At 42.2% G+C, this 21,387-nt stretch overlaps 1 protein-coding gene across 2 annotated transcripts in view; it reads right to left on the bottom strand.

Annotated features, from left to right (window-relative positions):
- Positions 1-1,256: 1,256 nt before the first annotated feature.
- LOC127426464 (uncharacterized) overlaps positions 1,257-21,387 on the bottom strand; it is a 39,560-nt gene continuing 19,429 nt past the window's right edge. Inside the window, exons 2-4 of one of the 2 annotated variants that reach the window (XM_051673296.1) lie at positions 14,127-20,868; positions 11,356-11,646; positions 1,257-2,880 (exon numbers count right to left, since the gene is read on the bottom strand). In XM_051673296.1, coding sequence (XP_051529256.1) covers positions 1,919-2,880; positions 11,356-11,646; positions 14,127-20,835 — 7,962 coding nt within the window. In that variant the 5' untranslated portion in view covers positions 20,836-20,868 and the 3' untranslated portion in view covers positions 1,257-1,918. The remainder of the gene's footprint in view (positions 2,881-11,355; positions 11,647-14,126; positions 20,869-21,387) is intronic. The other variant, XM_051673297.1, reaches the window with a different exon arrangement.

Raw genomic sequence — 21,387 nt, 5'->3', positions numbered from 1 at the left:
CCTCTCTCCACTCTCAATTTAACACTTTCTCTTTACCATGTTTCCCCTCTGTCTCTCTCTCCCCTCTATATCATGTCTTTCTCCCCTGTACCTTTCCCTTCTCACCCCTCCTTTCTCTCTCTGCCTTTACCATGTCACTCTCTCACCCTCTCTTCCCCACCATTTAACTCTCACCCTCTATTATTATTTATTTCTTAGCAGATGCTCTTATCCAGGGCGACTTACAATTGTTACAAGATATCACATAATTTTTTTACATACAATTACCCATTCATACAGTTGGGTTTTACTGGAGCAATCTAGGTAAAGTACTTTGCTCAAGGGTGCAGCAGCAGTGTGTTCCACCAGGGATTGAACCCACAAGCCTCCGGTCAAGAGTCCTGAGCCCTAACCACTATTCCACACTGCTGCCCTCTCTCTCCCCCCTCTCTTTAACCTGTCTCTATGTTTTTAATTTTCTCACCCCCTCAATGGTTTAGATAGGAGTGTTTGAGGTGTTTTAGAATTTGGTTTAATCGATTTGAATCATTTTTGCAGTGCTGTCCTGGAGCTGACTGATGTCAGTGTTGCTCTGCTCAGTGAGCTTCAGGACCAGCTGGCTGAGGGGACTCTTCTTTGGGCTCTGCTCTTGGCACTGCAGGGCTGCTTTATGGGGGAAAGAGTTTTGGTTATTATCTTTCAGATGGAGCCAAAATGTAGCGTCTCTTTTTTGTATATTGATTAATAGTGAGAATTGGCCCAATTCAGCTCTGTTTGGAATTTAACTGTATCTGCATGATACTTTTGCATGTTTTAAGGGACAGTAAGAGTGGACAAAAGCAATGTAGATGGGAAATTGACCGGTAAGACTGCCACTGCGCTGTTACTCAACCCATGTTCTGACAAGGCTTTCCAGCACACACTGCTTAACTGCTACCAGGTGGCTTCACTTCAGAAAACATAGGTAGTCTCCACCACTAGGTAGGTCAATGGGTTGCTGAGGATTCAAAAGTTCTCTCTAACATCCTCATATGTCTTAGATCAGTGGTTCTCAATCCTGGTCCTGTGCTTATTCAAATAATACAAGTAACATGAAAGATTTAAATATTCTAAGAGAAAGTAATTCATTATCATTCTATTTTTATTTATTAAATAAATAAAAAACTATTCTTATTTGAACCCCGTGATACTAACCACTATAACAACCAGGAGGACTTGCAAATAAATTTAAAAATATATTGAAATAAATACATTCAAGAATTAATGAAGAAATCAAGTGCTCCAGTCTGTTTTTTAATTTGTATTATAACATTTAGCCAAATGACAAAGATGCACAGTTCTGTAGAATTGTACAGTGCATCTCTTTTTCAATTGATTCTTATTCAACTTAAAACAAAATAACAGTTGCCTTATAAAACCAAAAGGTGGCAGTGCAGGAAAAGAAACCGGAAATAATCATTTAATAGTTTTGTCCCAAGTTTTGCACGCTTTCATTTGAATAATTCTAGATCACGCTTTTTAACCATATGTCTATGTTCAGTTTACCCGACAGTAATTCTGTACTAAAGTAAGTCTCTACATCTCTCTCAGTGTCCGTGGACATGTAAGGTAGGCTAGGTGTATTATTTTTTATTTAACCATCCCTTGATTGACTTTTAATAACAGTTTATTTCAAATAACTGGTGTAGTTTTCTTACTTGATTTGTTTTTGTGATGCAGTTACAAACATTCTGAAGGTGTATATCAGGGATTATATATCCCTCTAGCTCAAACAGCATTTAGAGTGCATGGAATTTTACAGCGGCATGTAAATATTTATATAACAGGCAATATGTTGCACGATAAATGGTAAGCATTGATTATCAGTGATTATCAGTTTTTCTTGCTATATATTTTGATATCAGTATCAGACTGTGAAGGAGTTGTAGGTGGCCAGCCTTCACAGTGGATCAGTAGCAGGTCTGGGGTAGTGGTATCTCTGCAGCTCGCTGGGATAGCACGTCTCCCCAAATGGATACCCCATCCAGAGCCCCAGCTGGTACCAGGCATTGGCGTACCAGTGCATGCCTTCCTGCCCCCCCGCCTCTCTGTCCTCTCCCTGCCATGGGGAGGGCAGCAGCAGGTCCCCGAGGAAAGGGATGGAGGAGCGCAGAGTGTGGAGGAGCCTGTAGGGGGCGAAGGGGAGATGAGCGAGATTCTGCCGGCACTGCAAGGTGTAGCAGGATACCAGGTGTCCGTCCACCACCAGATTCCCCTCCACAGTGAGGGGGGCGTAGGCCCCCAGGCTCTCTGACTCACGCACGTCGGTCACGCGTTTGGCCTCCAGTGATCCAGTGCTGGGGTTGTGTCGGTAGAGAAGGTGTCCCGGGAGAATGTCTTTGGCGAACGCTGGGACCCTGCGGGTGGCTGTGGCACTAGTAGTTGTGTTGTCGGGGGCGATGAAGAGAACATGATCGGGGGTGATGTACAGGGTCTCCTCGGAGCCCTCCGTGTCCAGCAGGAGGTAGTGCTCCCTTCCTGTGCTCCGCCGGTCCAGCCACAGGAGGACCTCGCTGAAGGTGGGCTGACCAGCAGCATTGACTGCCAACACCCTGTCCCCCAAGCGCAGTTCTGCCATGGTCCTCCTCGAGCCATCACTAGTGAGCACCGTTGCATGGGCAGGGAAGCACTCCTCATCTTCCTGACAGTAGGGGTTATAAGTAAATAGGCCATCCCTTGGGTATTCGGCCATGTCTCTCCTCACCTCATCCACAGTCATGGTGTTCCATTTTCTGACCAAATCGGGATTCCTGGTAGGAGACCCGTTGGTGTTGAGGCTACAACCTGCCTCCAACCAAAGCCTTGACAAGCACTGGATGAAATGGGGTCCTCTCTCAAAGTCATAGCCACAATTTCCACTTTCTGTTGGGGGGGGATGTGCAACAGAGAAAGAGAGACAGAGTATTTCAAGTTAGTCAAATAAATATTTACTGTTAGGAATGTACTTTTACCAGATGAGCCATTCAGTACATGTTCAGGCTCTTTGCCATCAGCCTGAGTACCACAGCTGAGAGGGTTTCAACTTAGCAGGGGAAATCCTTTACCAAGTATTTTGAGTCAACATGTTAAAAATCCACTGCCAGAAGGTTTATTTGTCATGTTTTATATACAGCAACACCTTTGTTAGCAACAACCACAGTATAGATAAGATTGACTCGCACAACCTTGTTTATACCTGATTTTGAGGGGTATGTTTTCTCTGCCATTTCAAAACCGTTCAGAACAGCATTTAGCATGCTTAGTGTCTGGGTCACAGAACATTTATTTTGGTATATTATGTGCAAATCTGTGTGGTAGTTTTAAAGTTATAGAACAGTAAAAAAATATATTTTTACAAATTATTCAGACATTTTTTTGCACTAAAATGTTATAATTATAAAGTAATAGTAATTGTTAAATGTAATCTTCTCAATGGCTAAATTGTGGTGACCTACCTGGTTGAAAAGTGCTGTTCTATTAGATGCCCTTCATTGTTGTACTTTACTGGATCTGCATCTTGCACTGTGTAACTCCTGTACCATGCCATGTAGACTACTGTACTGCAGCATTTATAGCTACTTTGGAAACATTCCTTGGGGGTGCTCACTAGTGGTGCATCCAGTAAAGGTGCTCGCCAGAGTGCAGGATGTGCCCTATATCCTCCAGATCACTGGTTGAATCTGGGCTACACCATTTGTGACTGTGGCCGGGAACTCACAGAGGGAGGCGCAGAATTGGCCAAATGCTGCTCCAGGCCAGGAGGGTTGAAGTCAGCAGGCTAACGCTCATCTCATCATGCAATAGCGACTCCTATGTGAGCTGGCTGTGTTGTAACCAGATCTGCGTTAGTCCTCCAATGTGATAGGACACAAACACAAAACTGGGAGTTTTTTTTGGGGGGGTTAGCTATTTTACTGATACCTTAACTCTGAATTTGCTGTGCACATAAAAAAATATAATTGAAGTACAAAGTAAAATCATAATGCAAGTGCTCTGAAAAGAAAAGCGTGTCCTTGGGGTTCACGTGACGCGATGCAAGAGACAGACGTGTGAGACACGAGCTCTGCGAACTTTGCTAGTATTTTAATTATTTTCATGTTGTGATCTGGTGAGATTTGATACACCCAGTTACATATTTGCTCTTTAAGGTAAACATGGCAAAAAAGTCAAAATCCTCAGACTCTGGAGACATTAAAAGACACTTAAGTGTTCAAGCTGAGGCCTCTGGCGGGACAGCGAGCCAGGGACTCAATTTGGATGGCACGTAAAGTTGATGGGCTGAGTAAGTTATGGTGTTTTTTTTTTTTTGGCGCGGCCTCCGAGTTAGGACTCTTGATCATCTGAGGAACCGGGATGCCGGTTTTGTTTCTCGTGCTGGCTCTGCCTAGTGGATGGAGATTGTTTTGTGGAATTACACTACTTCGGGACAGTTGTGGTTAAATATGTTTGTACTTTGTGCTTATGCCTACTAGTAAAATGATTACCTCATCTGCTGCACTCATAACAGCCGGCTCACTGAACAATTGTTTGTCTGTCCGAGGAAACTGAACGGCTTTATATTAGCTGGAGTTTATTTTGTGGAGGAACACACTTTCGAGACAGTTCTGTGAATGAATCTACATGTTTTTTCTGTTATTCTGCCAGTTGGCTGGGGTCTGTTTTACAAAGTATTTTCTGTTATGTAATTGTGCCTCACAAAATTTGTGCAGAAGCACCGGACTTATAATAATCCGATGACAAAGTTGTCGCGGGGGTTCTCGCATGCGTACATGGACTCTTTGAGTTTAGACGGATTGTCGCCGGTTGGCGCTGTCATGCGTGGGGTTAATGTGCACGTTTATCTTTTTTATGTTTGTTTTGTTCGGGGGGGGAAGTTCAGAGTTTGATTGTTTCACTAATGGGGAATGTGGTCTGTGTAATCTTGTTTTTGACACTCATTACTTTTATTTATTTTTTTATATCAATATGTCAAATTTTAATATGAATAAGTTGTCTCTCTCCACATGGAATGTGAATGGGTTGGGGCACCCTATAAAAAGAAGGAAGGTTATTTCTGTTCTTAAGTGTAAGAAATATAATATAGTCTTTCTTCAAGAAACACATCTTTCCCCGCAGGAAGCTGAAAAATTTGGGAAGATATGGGGTGGACATGTTTTCTTTAGTGCTGGCTCAAGTAAGAGCAAGGGAGTCATTATATTGATTAATAAACATCTACAATTCAAATGTCTCAAACAGATTAAAGATAAATTAGGAAGAGTCATTTTTGTTTTAGCAGAAATTCAGGGGCAAAGGTTGAATTTGGCTAATATTTACGCACCTAACGCTGATGATCAGGGCTTTTTTATAGATCTTGAAGGGATGTTGCAAGCCGCTGGCACCCCTCATGATATAATATTGGGTGGAGACTTTAATCTTTTGATGGACTCAGTCCTTGATCATAGTGAAGCAAATGTGTGTAAGCCCACTAGAGCAACATTGACGCTTCACAGGATGTGTAAAAATCTTCGTCTTGTAGATATCTGGCGACTTCTAAACACATCCGGTAGGGACTATACATTTTTTTCATCAGTTCATAAGATTTACTCTAGAATATATTTTTATTTTTATATCTAAGTCCCTCATCTGTTGTCGATTGCTCAACTGGAAACATCTTAGTCTCAGATCATGCCCTGGTGAGTTAAGAGGTGTTGCCACATACAGAGAAAAAGAAATCATATAGCTGGTGCTTTAATGTATCCATTTTGCAAAATCCAGATTTCCAACAAATTTTAAAGACTGAAATCAGTGTTTATATGGTGACCAACTGGTCCTCAGTATCCTCTGTGGGTGTGGCTTGGGAGGCACTTAAGGCAGTTCTTAGGGGTCAGATCATACAGTATGCCTCATTCATCAAAAAATCCAAAGCACAAGAACTCGTGGAGTTGGAAGGGAATATTAAAAGTGCCGAGGCAGAGCTGAAGCGCAGAATGTCGTCTGATGGTCTCAGAGAATTGACTAGATTTAAATACAGATATAATACTATTTTGTCGCGGAAGGTGGAGTTTTGGTTATTCAGGGCAAGACAGTCATACTTTGAGTCAGGGGACAAAGCAGGGAAGCTTTTGGCTAGATATATAAAACAGACAGAATCTTTTTCTACCATTCCCTCAGTGAAATCTGTTGGTGGTGAAATATTTACCTCAGCCATTGATATTAATAATGCTTTTAAAGAATTCTATCTTGATCTTTATAGTTCCACGTCTTCATCTACTGATGAAGATATTCGAAAATTTGTGGAACTATTATATCTCCCTAAATTGATGAATGAGCAAAAAAAAAAAAACTCTCTTGATTCTGAGATAAACTTGGAGGAACTTGACGAGGTAATTAAGTCCTTACCTACAGCCAAGGCTCCGGGGCCAGATGGTTTTGCTGCTGAATTTTTTAGATCTTATTCTACAGAACTAGCTCCACTTTTGCTAGAAGTTTATACGGAATCATTAAAGAAGGGAAAACTTCCTCCAACCATGACACAAGCCCGGATCAGTCTGATTCTTAAAAAGGACAAAGATCCAAGCGAGTGTAAAAGTTACTGTCCAATTTCCCCGATCCAGCTAGATGTAAAAATTTTAGCTAAAATTTTGGCTAACCGATTAAGTAAAGTTATGACATCTCTTATACATATAGATCAGGTGGGGTTCATTCGGGGTCGTAGCTCTTCTGATAATATTAGGTGTTTCATCAATATCATGTGGTCAGTGGCAAATGATCAGACTCTGGTCGCTGCCATCTCACTTGACACCGAAAAGGCGTTTGATATGGTAGAATGGGATTATCTTTTTAAGATTTTGGAAATGTATGGGTTCAGGAGTACGTTTATTGGTTGGATCAAGTTACTTTATAGACACACTGTAGCAGTGGTACAAACAAATGGATTAATTTCAGATTATTTTACTCTGGATAGGGGCACCCGGCAGGGTTGCCTCTTTCCCATTATTGTTCTGTCTTGCCCTGGAACCATTAGCAGCCGCGATAAGAAAGGAGGATGATTTTCCAGGGGTGACGGTGGGAGGTGTGGAGCATAAGCTTCTGCTTTATGCAGATGATATTTTTTTATTCGTCTCTGACCCCACTAGATGTATGCCTTGCCTCCACAGAATTATTAATTCCTTTTCCAAGTTCTAAGGATACAAAGTCAATTGGTCTAAATCCAAAGCTTTGGCTTTGACAGTGTACTGCCCAGTAACGGCCTTCCAGCCAGGTGCCTTCCAGTGGCCCAAAGAGGACATTAAGTATTTGGGCATTTTATTCCCAACAAATTTGTCTGATTTAGTTAGAGTTAATTTTGACCCTTTAATAAAACGGTTTTCGAGCGATGTAGACAGGTGGGCTTCATTACATTTATCTATGATTGGGATGGTTAATGTTATTAAAATGAACTGTATTCCAAAATTTAACTACTTGCTACAGTCTCTACCGGTAGATGTCCCCCTCTCTTATTTCAAGCAATTTGATAGCATAGCGAAGTCTTTCATTTGGAATGGTAAGCACCCCAGACTACATTTCAATAAATTGCATAGGCCGATTGACAAAGGTGGGCTAGGCCAACCCAAGATTTTGTTTTATAATTATGCATTCAGTCTCAGACATTTGGCTCATTGGTCGCTTCCACCTGAAAGAGCCCCTCCCTGGTTCTGCATTGAACAAGAACTTCTTGCCCCTATTTTGCCATTGCAAAGCCTTTTCATCAAACTAAATAGAGAAGTTAAATCACACCCCATTATTTCACATTTGCACTCAGTATGGACAAAAGTGTCCAAAGTGTTTAATTCAGATATTTATCTAAATGTTGCCTCGAACCTATGGCTAAACCCCAAACTATGCATTAATAAGTCCCCTTTTTGTTGGTCAGAGTGGATTGTGAAGGGGGGTTAATTCACTCTGTGATCTTTACGAGAGCGGTGTGATGAGATCCTTTGAAAATCTGGTTCAATATTTTGGGATCCCCAGATCTCAGTTTTTTAGGTATCTTCAGTTACGCCATTTGCTCTGTACTATTTTTGGGAATAGCATACACCCCCCTAAAGCGGCAGATACTCTAGGAGAGGTGATCTGCTTTTGGAAAGGGCCATGAGGCATCAGTGTATTACTCTTTATTAATTCAGAGTCTGGGGGACGGAGTCTCAACCACTCTCAAGAGATTATTGGAGAAAGATTTAAACCTGAAATTGGAGGAGAGAGAATGGGCTAGGATTTTAAAAAACATAAAAACTGCATCGAGAGATGCAAGGGTGCGCCTTATACAATTCAAGATTTTACATCGGTTCTATTGGACCCCCTCTAAATTGTATAGGTTTGGCCTTAAAGACACACCCACCTGCTGGCGATGCCAATCAGAGGAAGAAGACATGGCCCATGTTTTTTGGTAGTGCGCTGAGATTCAGGAATTTTGGTTGAAGGTACAGAGTGTTCTGTGTGACGTGTTGGGCATTCGGATTTCATTTTGCCCCAGACTCTGTGTTTTGGGTGATGGGGCGGTCATCGACGTAGGTGACAAATACATAAACAATTGGGTCCTCACCAGTGCGATGATAGGCAGGCAGATTGTTTTAAGGGGTTGGAAGTCGGTGGGAGCACCCTCAATTCAAGAGTGGTGCGAGGAGATGGGAAGGGTGGCAGCCTTCGAAGAGGTAACATGTAGAAGGCTGGGGATATGGGATTCTTTTACTGGGAAATGGGGTAGATATTTGACGTTTTTGGGGTGCTCTCGCAGTGGGTCTGTGGAGAGAGAGGTATAGTTTAGAGTTGTATGTTTTTTTTATAGGTGTATGTGTATGTATATTTGTATATATATATATATATATATATATATATATATATATATATATATATGTGTGTGTGTGTGTGTGTGTGTGTGTGTGTGTGTGTGTGTATGTATGTGTGTATGTATATATGTATGTGTATGTGTGTATATATATATATATATATATATATATATATATATATATATATATTTATGTTATTTTATTCTCTGTATATGTGTGTACTTCTGTAAGACCACTGGGTTGTTCATTTGGGGTCGGGTGGGGTTCTTGATTGGGGAGGGGAAGTAGTGGGAGTTAATGTTGAATCATTGTATATATGTTTTGTTTTTCTTTGTTTTGAACATTTATAAAAATGTTAATCACAAGAAAAGCGTGTCCTTTTCTTGCTTTCACCCATAACCCTAAAGGTTGTAGTCCAATCGGACTGGAATTTACAAGAATACTTATTTATGTGGTTTACCGCTGCCACTCTCAACTCACTCCTGACTGCTAATTCGTCTGTGTCCCCAACCCTCATGCACACCAGTGTAGCCTTTCCCCTGGGTCCTAAACCATGACAGATTTTTTCCAGTATTACATTGAGGTCACTGCCATTTTAGAGCTTTAAATATTTGCAAAACAAAAATTTTAAATTAAAATAAATAAAAATACTATAGTAAAATATTAAGTTTAAAATATGGGAGAAAGTTGGTCCCAGGAGATGCCTGGGAGAAGTTTAAAAAATAAAGGAGTTGCCAAGTATGTCACTTTGGGCTTGTAATGTGAAAGAAAGCAGGTGTGGACAGGAGTTTCCGGGGGCGGCGCTCAATTGGCCGAGCGTCGCCCAGGGGGAGGGAGGGTTAGGTCGGCCAGGGTGTCCTCGGCTCACCGTGCACCAGTGATCCCTGTAGTCTGGCCGGGCACCTGTGGGCTTGCCTGTAAGCTGCCAAGAGCTGCGTTGTCCTCCGACGCTGTAGCTCTGAGGCGGCTGCACGGTGAGTCTGCGGAGTGTAAAGAAGTGGACGGCTGATGGCACACACTTCGGAGGACAGCGTGTGTTCATCTTTGCCCCTCCCGGGTCAGCGCAGGGGTGGTAGCAGTGAGCTGAGCTTAACAATAATTGGGCATTTCAAACTGGGGAGAAAATAATAAAAACTAATGCTACGTTTACATTCAGCTTGAGTTGCGTTTACACCAGAGAAAGGTGAGCCGAGCTGAGAGACGTCACGCATAATGAGCGTGCTGAGTCGATTACATTAAATCACACAGACTGCAAAAACAGAACTAAGTATTAATTTAATAAAATCTCTTTTCACTCTTTTTTTTATTTTATTTTTATTATTATTATTATAGCGGAGAAGTACTGAAAATGCGGTTGGGGGTGGGGCTTGCAATACATACCTAAACAAAGAAAGCCAAGACCGGGGACCATATTAAAGGTATACAAAATAACGTGCCTCAGATATAATGATCATATTCCCCAATTCTCTATACAACTTACAAGAGCAATATTTCTACAGTAAATACAGTACCATTGTTCAAACCGTAAACAACTTATCAGTTTAACTTCCATTTCTGTCTCACCCTTCTGATACAGTATCTGAACTGGAGAAAAGCTGCACTGACACTTTATAATACAGACAACTGCATTCATTTCTAAATAAATATTAGGTCTGTAACGTGGTTATCTTTCCTAATCTATTAACTTTTTTGCTGAGTCGAGACGCTTCAGCCCTGCTCCGGCAGCCGAACCCGGGGCGAGTCCATTCCCTCTCCCCCTCTCCCCCTCTCCCAACCCGCTCTCCTTCTTGCATTTTGTTGGTTTGCTTGTCTGTCGCTTCAAAATGAACTCCCCGCTGCCGTTTAGCCAGGCTATAGTTTAAAAACTGCTGATTAAAATTATATTTTTATACAATTTATAAAATTATATAAAATGATATCATAGTGGGAATGTTACCTTTTTTATTTTTTTGTTTGCTAAAAATATAGTGTTGATTACATTACATTTATGCATGGTTAATTCACAGAAAGTAAAAAAAATATATATATATTCACTATGCTTATTATAGAAAGGGGTTTATTTTATTTAGTATTTCAGCCAGATGTGTGTTGTTATGTGTCCCGCAGTGTAAAAGTAAGGAGTTACGAAAACATTTACCATTTGAGTTCATGGGGTTTGCCACTTTTTCTTGTAATGATGCTTGAGCGTGATGACGAAATGCAGTAACCCCGCCCACAGCCTGCTTCGGCCCTGAGCCAGATTCAGATATGTTGCAGGGCTGGAGTTTCACGGCTTGGTTCCGGCTCGGTTATTTGCTAGGTTAAACACACCTGTACGGTACGGGCGTGCTAGTGTGAACAGTGCATAATTGGCAACAACTAAAATTATATATATATATATATATATATATATATATATAAAATGGGGGTAAAATAATTGACGATTTCATATTAAAAATAAATATAAAGTTATTTGTATAGAATGGATTGTATTATACGTATAAACTTTTTCAGGTCACCCCTTTGGATAAACGCATCAGCCACATTAACAACAATAATAATCATGTAGACATACGCTCACCGATGCAGTAGGGAAAACTTGACCATCCAGAACGGGTACATCGGATACGGGAGGGGCCTTTGAGATTATAAAGTCTGTAGCAATTCACAGAGCAACTTTCTCCTTCGAAATGAGAAGCACAAGACACAACGCCGTTGGAAATTGCATAGGGATCACAGCTGTGTCTGCACTGGATCTGTTTGTAGCAATGTCGAGTTTCTGGCTTAAACCTGCAGCTCCATGAATCACAGGTGTGTGTATGTTGAGAAACAAACCGTCCACTGTCAATCACTGATGCTGTCCATTCTGTACACACAACAACAAAATGGAAATAGCAATATAAAAACATAACATGAAAACATCCATCCATTCATTATCATAACTGCTTAATCCTTTAGGGGGTCGCGACAGACACAGGGCAATGCAAGGTGCGACTACACCCCGGGGCGTCAGTCCAATCACAGGGCACCACACACACTCACACACACACACAAGCACACTCACACAAAATTTAATACAGACTATTGTCTGTGTGGCTTGCTGTGGTGATTGGGGTTTGAACATTCCAGAAAATTCCTAACCAGATCTACTTCAAAGCTTATTAAATTAGACAAAGGCACATGCCACAAGTAATGTTAACTCTTTGAAGCTTGTCTTCCAAAATACTTATCTGATCTGTCTGGCTTTGAAGTGTCATAAAATTGACCAAGCCAAGCTACAGTATAGTGACTACGCAGTTGTATTATTATTGGTAACACTTTATTTGGATGGTCCCAAGTAGATATTTAACTGACTATAAGTGACTATTTAACTGACTATAAGTGACTTATCGACTGACTTGCTATAGCTAGTAAACAGTGTTTCAACAAACATTCAGTAGACTTTCAGTAGCCTGTATAGAGATCTTTATTAATGACCTTTTAATGTACTGATGTTCTCAACAATAATGTAAGTCATTAATAAAGATCTCTATACAGGCTACTGAAAGTCTACTGAATGTTTGTTGAAACACTGTTTACTAGCTATAGCAAGCCAGTCGATAAGTCACTTATAGTCAGTTAAATACCTACTTGGGACCATCCAAATAAAGTGTTACCTTATTATTTTGTTAAAAGTTATTTAAAATGATTTAAAGAATAATATTTAATAATAATAATTTACATAACTTTTAGACAAAAGTTTAATAGTTATTTTAAGTTACCCTAAAGTGTTTGTGTTTTAAATTAATATATAAACTAATAACTATTTTGAATATTATCTTTTGATTGTTTTATGATGTGTTTTATATGCTTGTAATTGTAAATTTGCATTGAGAATGAAACACAATAGGGGGTTATATTCCGTTTCTAACACACCCTTTTTGTGTGAGGTGACGTCTATCAAATACTGTGAACCAATGGAAGGACCGACAAGGACTTGTTTACAATACAAGGGAACACCTATAAATGGTGTTATTTAAACTCAAAACAAGGATTTCCGCTCTCTGAACTCCCTCTTCCTCTTGAACATATCTGATCCTCCTAAAATATATTGCATCTCTTCAAAACATCTCATCTTCCTGAACCTCCGAAGCTCTTCATCTTGACAAAGACACGATGATGTAATCTTCAAAGCTGTCCCGTAGAAGATAGGCTCTCTGTCGGGAACAACAAAAGATTTTGCCTACAATATTCAGAGATGCTGTGCTGTGCTGCTGCAACACAACTAACTTCAACAGAGAGGATGACTGTATTACGAAGACTTTATTTTAAACGTCACACTAACAGAATAAGTATTATATTTATATTGAGTATTTACAGATTACAGTAACTGAACTGAATCCATGCAGTTGATATCGTCACAATAAATTATGTGCATCTCTTCAACTAGATGCTGAAGCATTGCACATGCGTACTTAGCCATTTGGAAGCTAGTGCAAGTCTACGTAACGCGTGACTGAACTTAACATATGCGTGATGAACAAAGACTGCTTCACTAATGGAGAACGCTATGATCAGAGAGCACATCAAGGATTCAGCTATAACATTTATCAATGCATTACTTTTCCTTGAATGTTTTATTTTGTTTCTTCTTTATATATGTTTTATAATTATGAAGTCTAACCTTTATTCTTCTTCATCTGAGAATATTAATAAATGTAATAATAATAATTTGGATTGTTGGGTTTCTTTTTGTCTTAAAACAAATACATATTTATGATTGATTTGAAATACTGAAACATACATAATATTAATTGTTAATCTCTTGAGAACATGAATCTTGGAATAATTTAAGCCAGAATTGCTAGTTCTTATTGAGGTATTGTGTTTATTATAGTTAATAATTACATTATGAGCTATAATGGGTATTTTATTTAATGATAATTGTCGAGGACACAGTTGTGACATAACTCCTAGATATACAACGTAAATATGCACAACACACACACACACACGCAGGGCAATTTAACTGGCACTCACCTACACTGGCAGTCACCAACAACTGTTTTTGATGATCTCTACTCTCCCTGCTAATTTATATTATTACTGCCAATTTATACTATTGCTCCTAATTTATATACTAAAACTAGATAAATATAATCACAGGTATGACTTGTATGAGACTGTACACACTTTCATTTGAATGATTTTGTTCTTAATGTGGTAGATAGCTGTGTTTTTAGAAATGCAATAAAGAACCTACCAGTATTTAATATTAACACTTTGTTTGTGCCATCAATCTGTTCTATTTCCTATGCAAGAAATTGTACGTAATATATATATATATATATATAAATGCTTGCTTACCCTGATCAGGAAATAATTTCCTACAGAGAGCTTTAGCTGCAGTTGAGTCCTGAATGCAGATCTTCCTCCAGCCTTCCCCATCCACATTCCCTTCAACGATCCCTGTGTACTCTGAGCCTGCAGTCTGAAGCTTTACTTTTCTACACTCTACCTGTATACTGAAACTCATCCTTGTCACCTTTACAAGCTCTAACTGTCTAACATTGCAGGAGTGCCTGGAGAAATTATCAATATCTCTGAAGTGAGTCATAAATGTCCAGGAGCCTGACCTCCACACTTGGAGAATTCCTACTAAGTCATAAAGACCATCTTGAACATTGACAAGTCGAATGCTGGGCTCACAGGATGGGACCAATCCCCAGTGACCCCTGCGACAGGTTATACTGCTCTCCTCAGTGGAGCTGTGGTAGAGATAATCACACCTCAGGGACAAAGTGTCGCCTTCTTTGAAACTCCCTGTGCGATCAGAAGGTGAATGGAATTGACCGTGTGGATCCTGGGGAGGGTCGGGGCAGGGGATTGGCTCACAGTGTGGCATCACAAGTGTAGGGGAGGGGGACCACTCTCCAGATTCTACCTGACATGTAAATCTGAATGCCCCTGAAAGATCGTACCCCGGGTTGCAGCTGTAGATCATTGTAATTGAGTTGGAGTCCCGAAAGGAATGGAGTTGTCCATTGGCGATCTCCGACAGGCTGCTGCAGCACCGTGGAGGGCTGGGTTGTAAAGTGCTGAAGTTACAATGGCTTTCAAAGTGGAACCCAAGACAGGGAACATTTACAGATCCTCCATGAGAAACAATACTGCCCCTGTGGGTGCAATCTCTGGGGACACAGGGCCCATGGGATAGAAACAGACCTGGCGTGCATGGAAGTTCAGAGACAGAGATCAACCGATAGCCCTCCAGGCACTTAATCACCGCCACCGGTCCGTCCGCTGTCATCTTCTCCTCAATGACGGTGCTGCCCCTGGGGGTGATGAATTCTTGACACAAGTTTGAAGTTTCTATGGGTGGGAAGAATGCCTCCCTGCTTTCCATCTCTTCCATTACAGATGACACAGAGACCATGTAGACAGATTTGGGTTTTAAGTCATGGATTTCCAGTCTGGGGTTGCTGGTGTTAAAGTGTACAACCTGGGTGCTGCTCTGTTCTTTCACACGCACCACGTAAGCATACCTCTCGCTGTCGGGGTCAGAGTCTCTTGTGGGTGCTAACCAGTTTATCATCACCCTGCTGTGGGTTACACGCAGCACATTCAGAGACAGCGGCGGGTTGGGTCTGGTTCTCTGCACCACTTCCTGCAAAACCAAAACAGGAACCTCACATTTCATCAGATAAAGCTGAAAGGTGTAAAGGACTCCGGAAAGGAGGCCAGTGATTTCCAATGAGGTGCTGTTACCCCAAGAGAGACTGTCTGAGTGGAAAAGCTGGTCTGACACTTTCAACCAATACTGGAACATTGACTCTGTCTCGCTCCCTGCCCTCCCCAGCACCATGCCCTCAACCTCAACAGCCGTCTCGTTAGCATGAGTCAAGCGGAGGGAGATGTTGGATGAGTTGAAATCCTTGAGGGAGGGGCTAATCTCAGTGGCTGAGTTGAAGTAGGATGGGTCAATGTATGTGTTGTTTTCAAACACAAAGCTGATGTGCTGGTAAAGAGAGTGGTTGCTTCTCCAGTTGTCTAAAATGATAGTGAGTGTGTCTCTGCCCATCAGGTTTAGAAGAGGATTTTGGTCTTGGTAGTGCAGAGAAATTACCAGGTTTCCTTCTTGAGTGAAGAAGCAGGCGTCCTTTGGGGCAAAGTTTCGAATGAGAATGCAATCCTCAATCCTGTCAGTGGCAAAGTTGTCGATGTGTTTCACTCCGCTGCTGTCCTCCAGGATATAGAAGTCTCTTCCCGGACCCCCGCACAGCAGATCAGACCCATGTCCCGGCACCAGAGTGTCATTTCCGAATTTCCCGATGAGCTGGTTGTCCTCGTTGTCTCCGATCAGCAGGTCATTGAACTCAGTCCCGATCACCCTCTCCACTCCTGTGAAGGTGTCGTTCTCTGCGTCCGCTCCCCCCCCTCTCCCAGTGACCAGGTCCACTGTAACCCCGCTGCCAGTCCTCACGTCTCCGCTGAAGAACACAGTGTCAACCCCAGGACCCCCGTCAATCCTATCAGCCCCACCCCCTCCGTAGATAAAGTCATCTCCCTCTCCACCCCGAATCTCGTCTTCCCCTTCTCCTCCCTCCAGGACGTCATCCCCTCCTTCTCCGATGATGACATCATTTCCTCCAAAGCCCTCAATCTTTTCACTGCCCTGGTTGCCGAGGATATAGTCGGCCATGTTGCCCCCGGTGATGAGGTAACTGAAGCTGCTCCCAGTGATGTAGTTACTAAAGGCTGTGGAGCCATGAATTTTAGAAACTTTGCTGTATTCGCTTTTTGACGAGACACAACTGATGTTGCAGCTCTTGGAAGAGGACGTCATGTCAATACTGAGGACAGACTTATAGGGGTAAGAGTCACCATCGATTTCAAATAGGAATCCATCCAAGGAACGAACCAGGAGGTGCTGGAACTCCAGCCCCTGCAAATACTTCAGCAGGCGGACACGGACCGAGTCATTCCTGGAGCGGGAGAACATGATGATGTGGGGTCTTTCCAGGAGAACTTCAATGTCTTCGTAGAGCACCTGGAGGAAGAGGTTATCCGGTTTCATGTCTTCCGCCTTGTTGTCGATTTCGTTCTCATAGCCATATGCGTGGCCGAGTACATAGGTGTCTGACCCATTGCCCCCCCGCAGGTACTGGTAGTTGTTAATGTTTCCAGTGCCAGGGTCGATGAAGTTATCAAGCTCATTTCCAATCACAGTGTATGAACACTTGTTGGATTTGGCTTGGAACCTTTGCACTTTCCTCCAGGGATCTTTGCTCAAATCAAACATCTGTTTCTGGTCTGTACACTCCTCCTTGCTGAGGTTAATCTCCATGGGAATCATGACCTCAGGGTCGGATGCATTGAGTGGCAAGGTGGCGATGATGCCGTCAATAGTCTGCACAGCCAGGTGGTGGAAGTTTTCACCCTCGAACCAGTGCAGCAGTTTGACTTCAATGTCAGTGTCTGCCACCTTCAACACGAGGTGCGGGAATCGATGCTCTGTTTTGATTGTCCCCCAGGCATGTTGGATAAACAAAACGTCACTGATTTTGTCTTCTGCGAGATTGCTGATGTTAGCTCCTCTGCACCCAGCCTTGATGATGTATTTATCACTGCCGCCTCCTCCCTTCAAGAAGTCTGTGCCTCCGCTACAGCTGAGGAAGTTTCCCAGCGCATTCCCGATAATGACATCATCATAGGGGGAGTCAAAGACAGTCACCACACTGTGGAGGTGTCGGTCAGCTTTGTTGAGTTCGACAATGCTGCCATGTTTCTCTGTGCTGAGGTCCACCATCAGTGGTGTCTCCACCACCCCGCTGTCCTCACTGTTTGAAATGGAAAAAGTAACATGATCTGAAGACAGAAACGCCAAATGCTGATATCGACTGTCATTGTTCCACTTCTGTAACTTCAAGCACGTCGACCCGGGCTTTTCCTCATCTGTAACCCAGAGATCTTCCCCCTGCAGATCTGCACGAATCCTCTGGAAAGGTACGTGAAACACAACCAAGTCTACTTTCTGGTCCGTGGCATAGTTGTTGATTATATCACAGCCTTCTGCGGGGAAGATCTCATAGGTGTCAGCTCCCTCTCCTCCTTCCAGCCTGTCTACCCCCGGGCCACCATTGAAAACGTTGTCCCTCTTGTTGCCCACGATGATGTCACTAAAATTACTGCCCAAAACTCTGATTACGCTTTGGTAATCCCCCTCCAGTCTGAGAGACACTGGACTTTGAGATTTGGTATTGTCCAGAGTTTCTGGGACACAGTTAGCATGGAACTTGTGCTCTATAAGTCCTCTGTCCTCTATTTTAAACATGACACCATCTGCAGACTGAAACGTCATGTGCTGGTAGTGGTCAATGTCGCTGTGGGCAAACCAGTTCCCAATGGTGATCTGGTGCTTCTTCTGTTGTCCATAAACCAGGAGAAGATCAGTGTGATTCCGAATGCAATCAATGTGACTGAACGGTGCTTTTATCACGAGGTGATCCTCAAATGAATCATGGGCGAAATTATCAATCTCAGAAATGGTTCCATTTGTGGGAAAGATGTAGAGGTCCCTCCCTTCCCCTCCAGAGAGCAATGAAGCCTGCTGACCAAGAAAGAAGCTGTCTTCCCCTCCGTGGCCGTGGATGGTGTAATGGTAGTTCCGAATCACATAGTCCAAGTTGAGGTCTCCGTAAGCACAGGGGTCTGAGGGATCTGCGGGATGCTGCTCTGCTGCAGGCAGCTGGGGGGCAAAGAAGGAGTTGTCCTTGTCGTTCCCGTAATAGGTGCCAAACAGGGAAGAGTGGAGCAGGAGTTCCCCACAGATTACCTTCTCATAGTGTACTGGGATAACCCACCATAGGTGTGCGGCTTTCTGGGTGTACAGGAACTGGCGAGACTCCCCCACCCCGAGAACTATACTCTGAATCGCAGGGTTGTGGAAAGTTTTGATGATGGTTTTGACCCCGCTTCGCCCATCGTCGATGCCCCCGATCTGAATAGTGATGTCGCCATTGTTGGACAGTCGGACAGTTATCAAACCCCCATATTGAGAGAGTCTCCCTTCAGTCAGGTCGATGGTGCTGACATTGCCGTCACTGGCCACTATTTTGTAATAGGCACCTGGAGAGGACAAGTTCTGCAGAAGCTCTTGGTTTTGCCTGTATTCATCATCCAGTTTTTGAATTTCTCTCAGAAGCCCTCCTGTCACAAAATCCACAGCACCTTCCTCTAACCCTTTTAAAACAGCGGCCATTTTCTGTATGTCATTAGCCCCCTTGGGCAGCCGGTCCAGCTCACTAACAACATCGCAGTAAAAATCACTGATAGCCATCCTTGCTATGGTCAGGCCAATGATTATGGGCTCCAGAATGAAAGCAGCTGGAGGGAAACCCACTTCTGCGAGGGTGAGTACGGTAGTCGACACATCTAGCACAAGGTTTGTAACTTTTAGTCCATAATATTTCTTCTGTTCTGGGTAGGAGTTGTTACTTCTCTGAATATCAATTGAGTCTTCGGCAATAAAATAGATTTGGAAACCCAGGCCAACGAAAGGAATCGCCTTTAGGAACTGTCCAGCGGTAGTCTCCCCAAATCTTTCCAGTGAACTGCTGACTCTCTCCAGAGTCTTCTCCAGACCCAATTTCTCTGCTCCCTTGTGGACAGTGCTTTTGAATATATACTGTGACATGCTGGAGAGCTGTTTGTTTACACCAGTCAGACCCCCAAGTCCGTGCAGAGACTGGGTGAGAGTAAAGGTTCCTCTGGCTGTGTCGTTTTCTGCAAAAAACTTCCCTGCTCCAATGAAGCCGGCCACAATGCCATACACAGCCATGCCTCTGTTAATCTGGTCAAGGACAGTCCCACTTGCTGCATTCTTCACCCGAGTCCCCTGGTGCATTGCGTTCTCTTCAACCTGCCGGGTGTAGAAGGTTCTGGACTCATCAAGAGAGAAGGACACCAGGTGAGTCTCTTCTGGGTTTCTCCTGCTTGCCACTTCCACCTCCACTCGACCATCCTTCACGAGCAGCGACTTCTCCTTCACCACAAACTCCTCCTGAATCTTCCCCTCTTTCACATTGCACAGGGCCCTGCGCCGGCGACGCCTGTTCAAGGTACAAGCGTTAAATTTATCAGTAAGCCTATTTAAAATCCTTTCAATAAGCTGTTCTTCTATGATTATTTGGTCATTATTCTGGTTTATGTTTGATTCCATGTTAACGTCTCCCCTATTATGATCATTAGTAATTTTTCGGAATTTACTGCGTTTCACATTTCCATTTTGATATGTGAACAAAACTCTTCTTTCATCTTTGATATTAATTGCATATTCCCATGTACCTTCATTTTCCAAATAATCTTCAATAGGAAATGTATGTTTGTTATATAGAAATAATATGTTTTCAGGAACTTTTTCATATTTGGTTTGAAAAACGTTAAATGTGTCAGTTGTTGACACAAAGGTGTCGTACGCCACCATCTGATGAAGGTTGATGCCCCGATTATTTACATCCTTCATGAATCTAGTCATGTAATTCCCTGCAATATTCGTTCCAGCATTGCACGTGATGAATCGCATATCAACTTGGGGTTTGCTCTGTATATTCTTCATCAATTCCTCCACCACGGTAGCCAGTTGGTCGTATTCCAAGTGATTGATGTTGTAGTTTATTATATTAAATTTGCGGTTATTGTTGTCAGTAAACTCCATGTTCCCATGAGATATCACAGTAATCTTGACTCTATCAACATTATGTATGTGTTCATTGGACAACCCGGTTGGCCTCCATAGCTCCTTAAAACTTAATTGACCATTTTGGTCTATGTTTGCTTTACAAACAAGCACCCGAACCCTTTTTCCTGTGAAGTAATTTCTTCTATAACTGATAAAAGCTTTATCCTCGTTAAAGACATCGTCCGGCCCCAACACTAAATGAATATCCAATTTATTTGGCTGATCAATGGTAGTCTCTTCCCACTCCCGGTACAAGTTGAAGTTGTCCATGGAGTGGCACCCCAGGACAGAGGCTGAGAGGACAGCTATGAAGATGGAGAGACCTGCAGGCTTCATGCTGGCTCGTCAACATCCACAAAAATTGCCTTCCTGAGAAAAGAAACAAAAACATAAAAATAATAAGAAATGATGAATGATATTAAAATAAGAAGAAATCTCCCCGTATAGTTCATTAAATAATTATTATAATAACTCAATAAAAAAATAAAAAAAACATTCAATTCCACAAACCTTTTCTGACAGTGTGTCAGTGGCTTCTTTGTGATTGAATCTGAATTATTAGAAGATGTCTGTGATCTTGCATAATAAACACCAAGTCTCAAACAGACTGGTCTCCAATAAGCTCCGGGGCCAATATCAAATACTATATACAAATACTAATTACCCCTGATTGCAACTATTGTATATTTTGTGTTCTGTAATTCTGGTTTTCATCACCCTGCGATGTCCCTTTAAACATATTTTGAGACATTTATCGTTCTTGTTCTTTCTTTAAACTATAATTATATTATATATAGGATTCAATTTTAATAAGATAAAAATACAAAATAAAATATAATCTATATACGTCATCATAGGATCTACATCGCAGACATTATAGGCAATTTA

This window comes from Myxocyprinus asiaticus, chromosome 35 (genome assembly GCF_019703515.2).
Source record: "Myxocyprinus asiaticus isolate MX2 ecotype Aquarium Trade chromosome 35, UBuf_Myxa_2, whole genome shotgun sequence".
Lineage (NCBI taxonomy): Eukaryota > Metazoa > Chordata > Actinopteri > Cypriniformes > Catostomidae > Myxocyprinus > Myxocyprinus asiaticus.
Note: the sequence above shows the minus strand (reverse complement) of the source record. Positions and strands in the feature narration are given on the sequence as shown.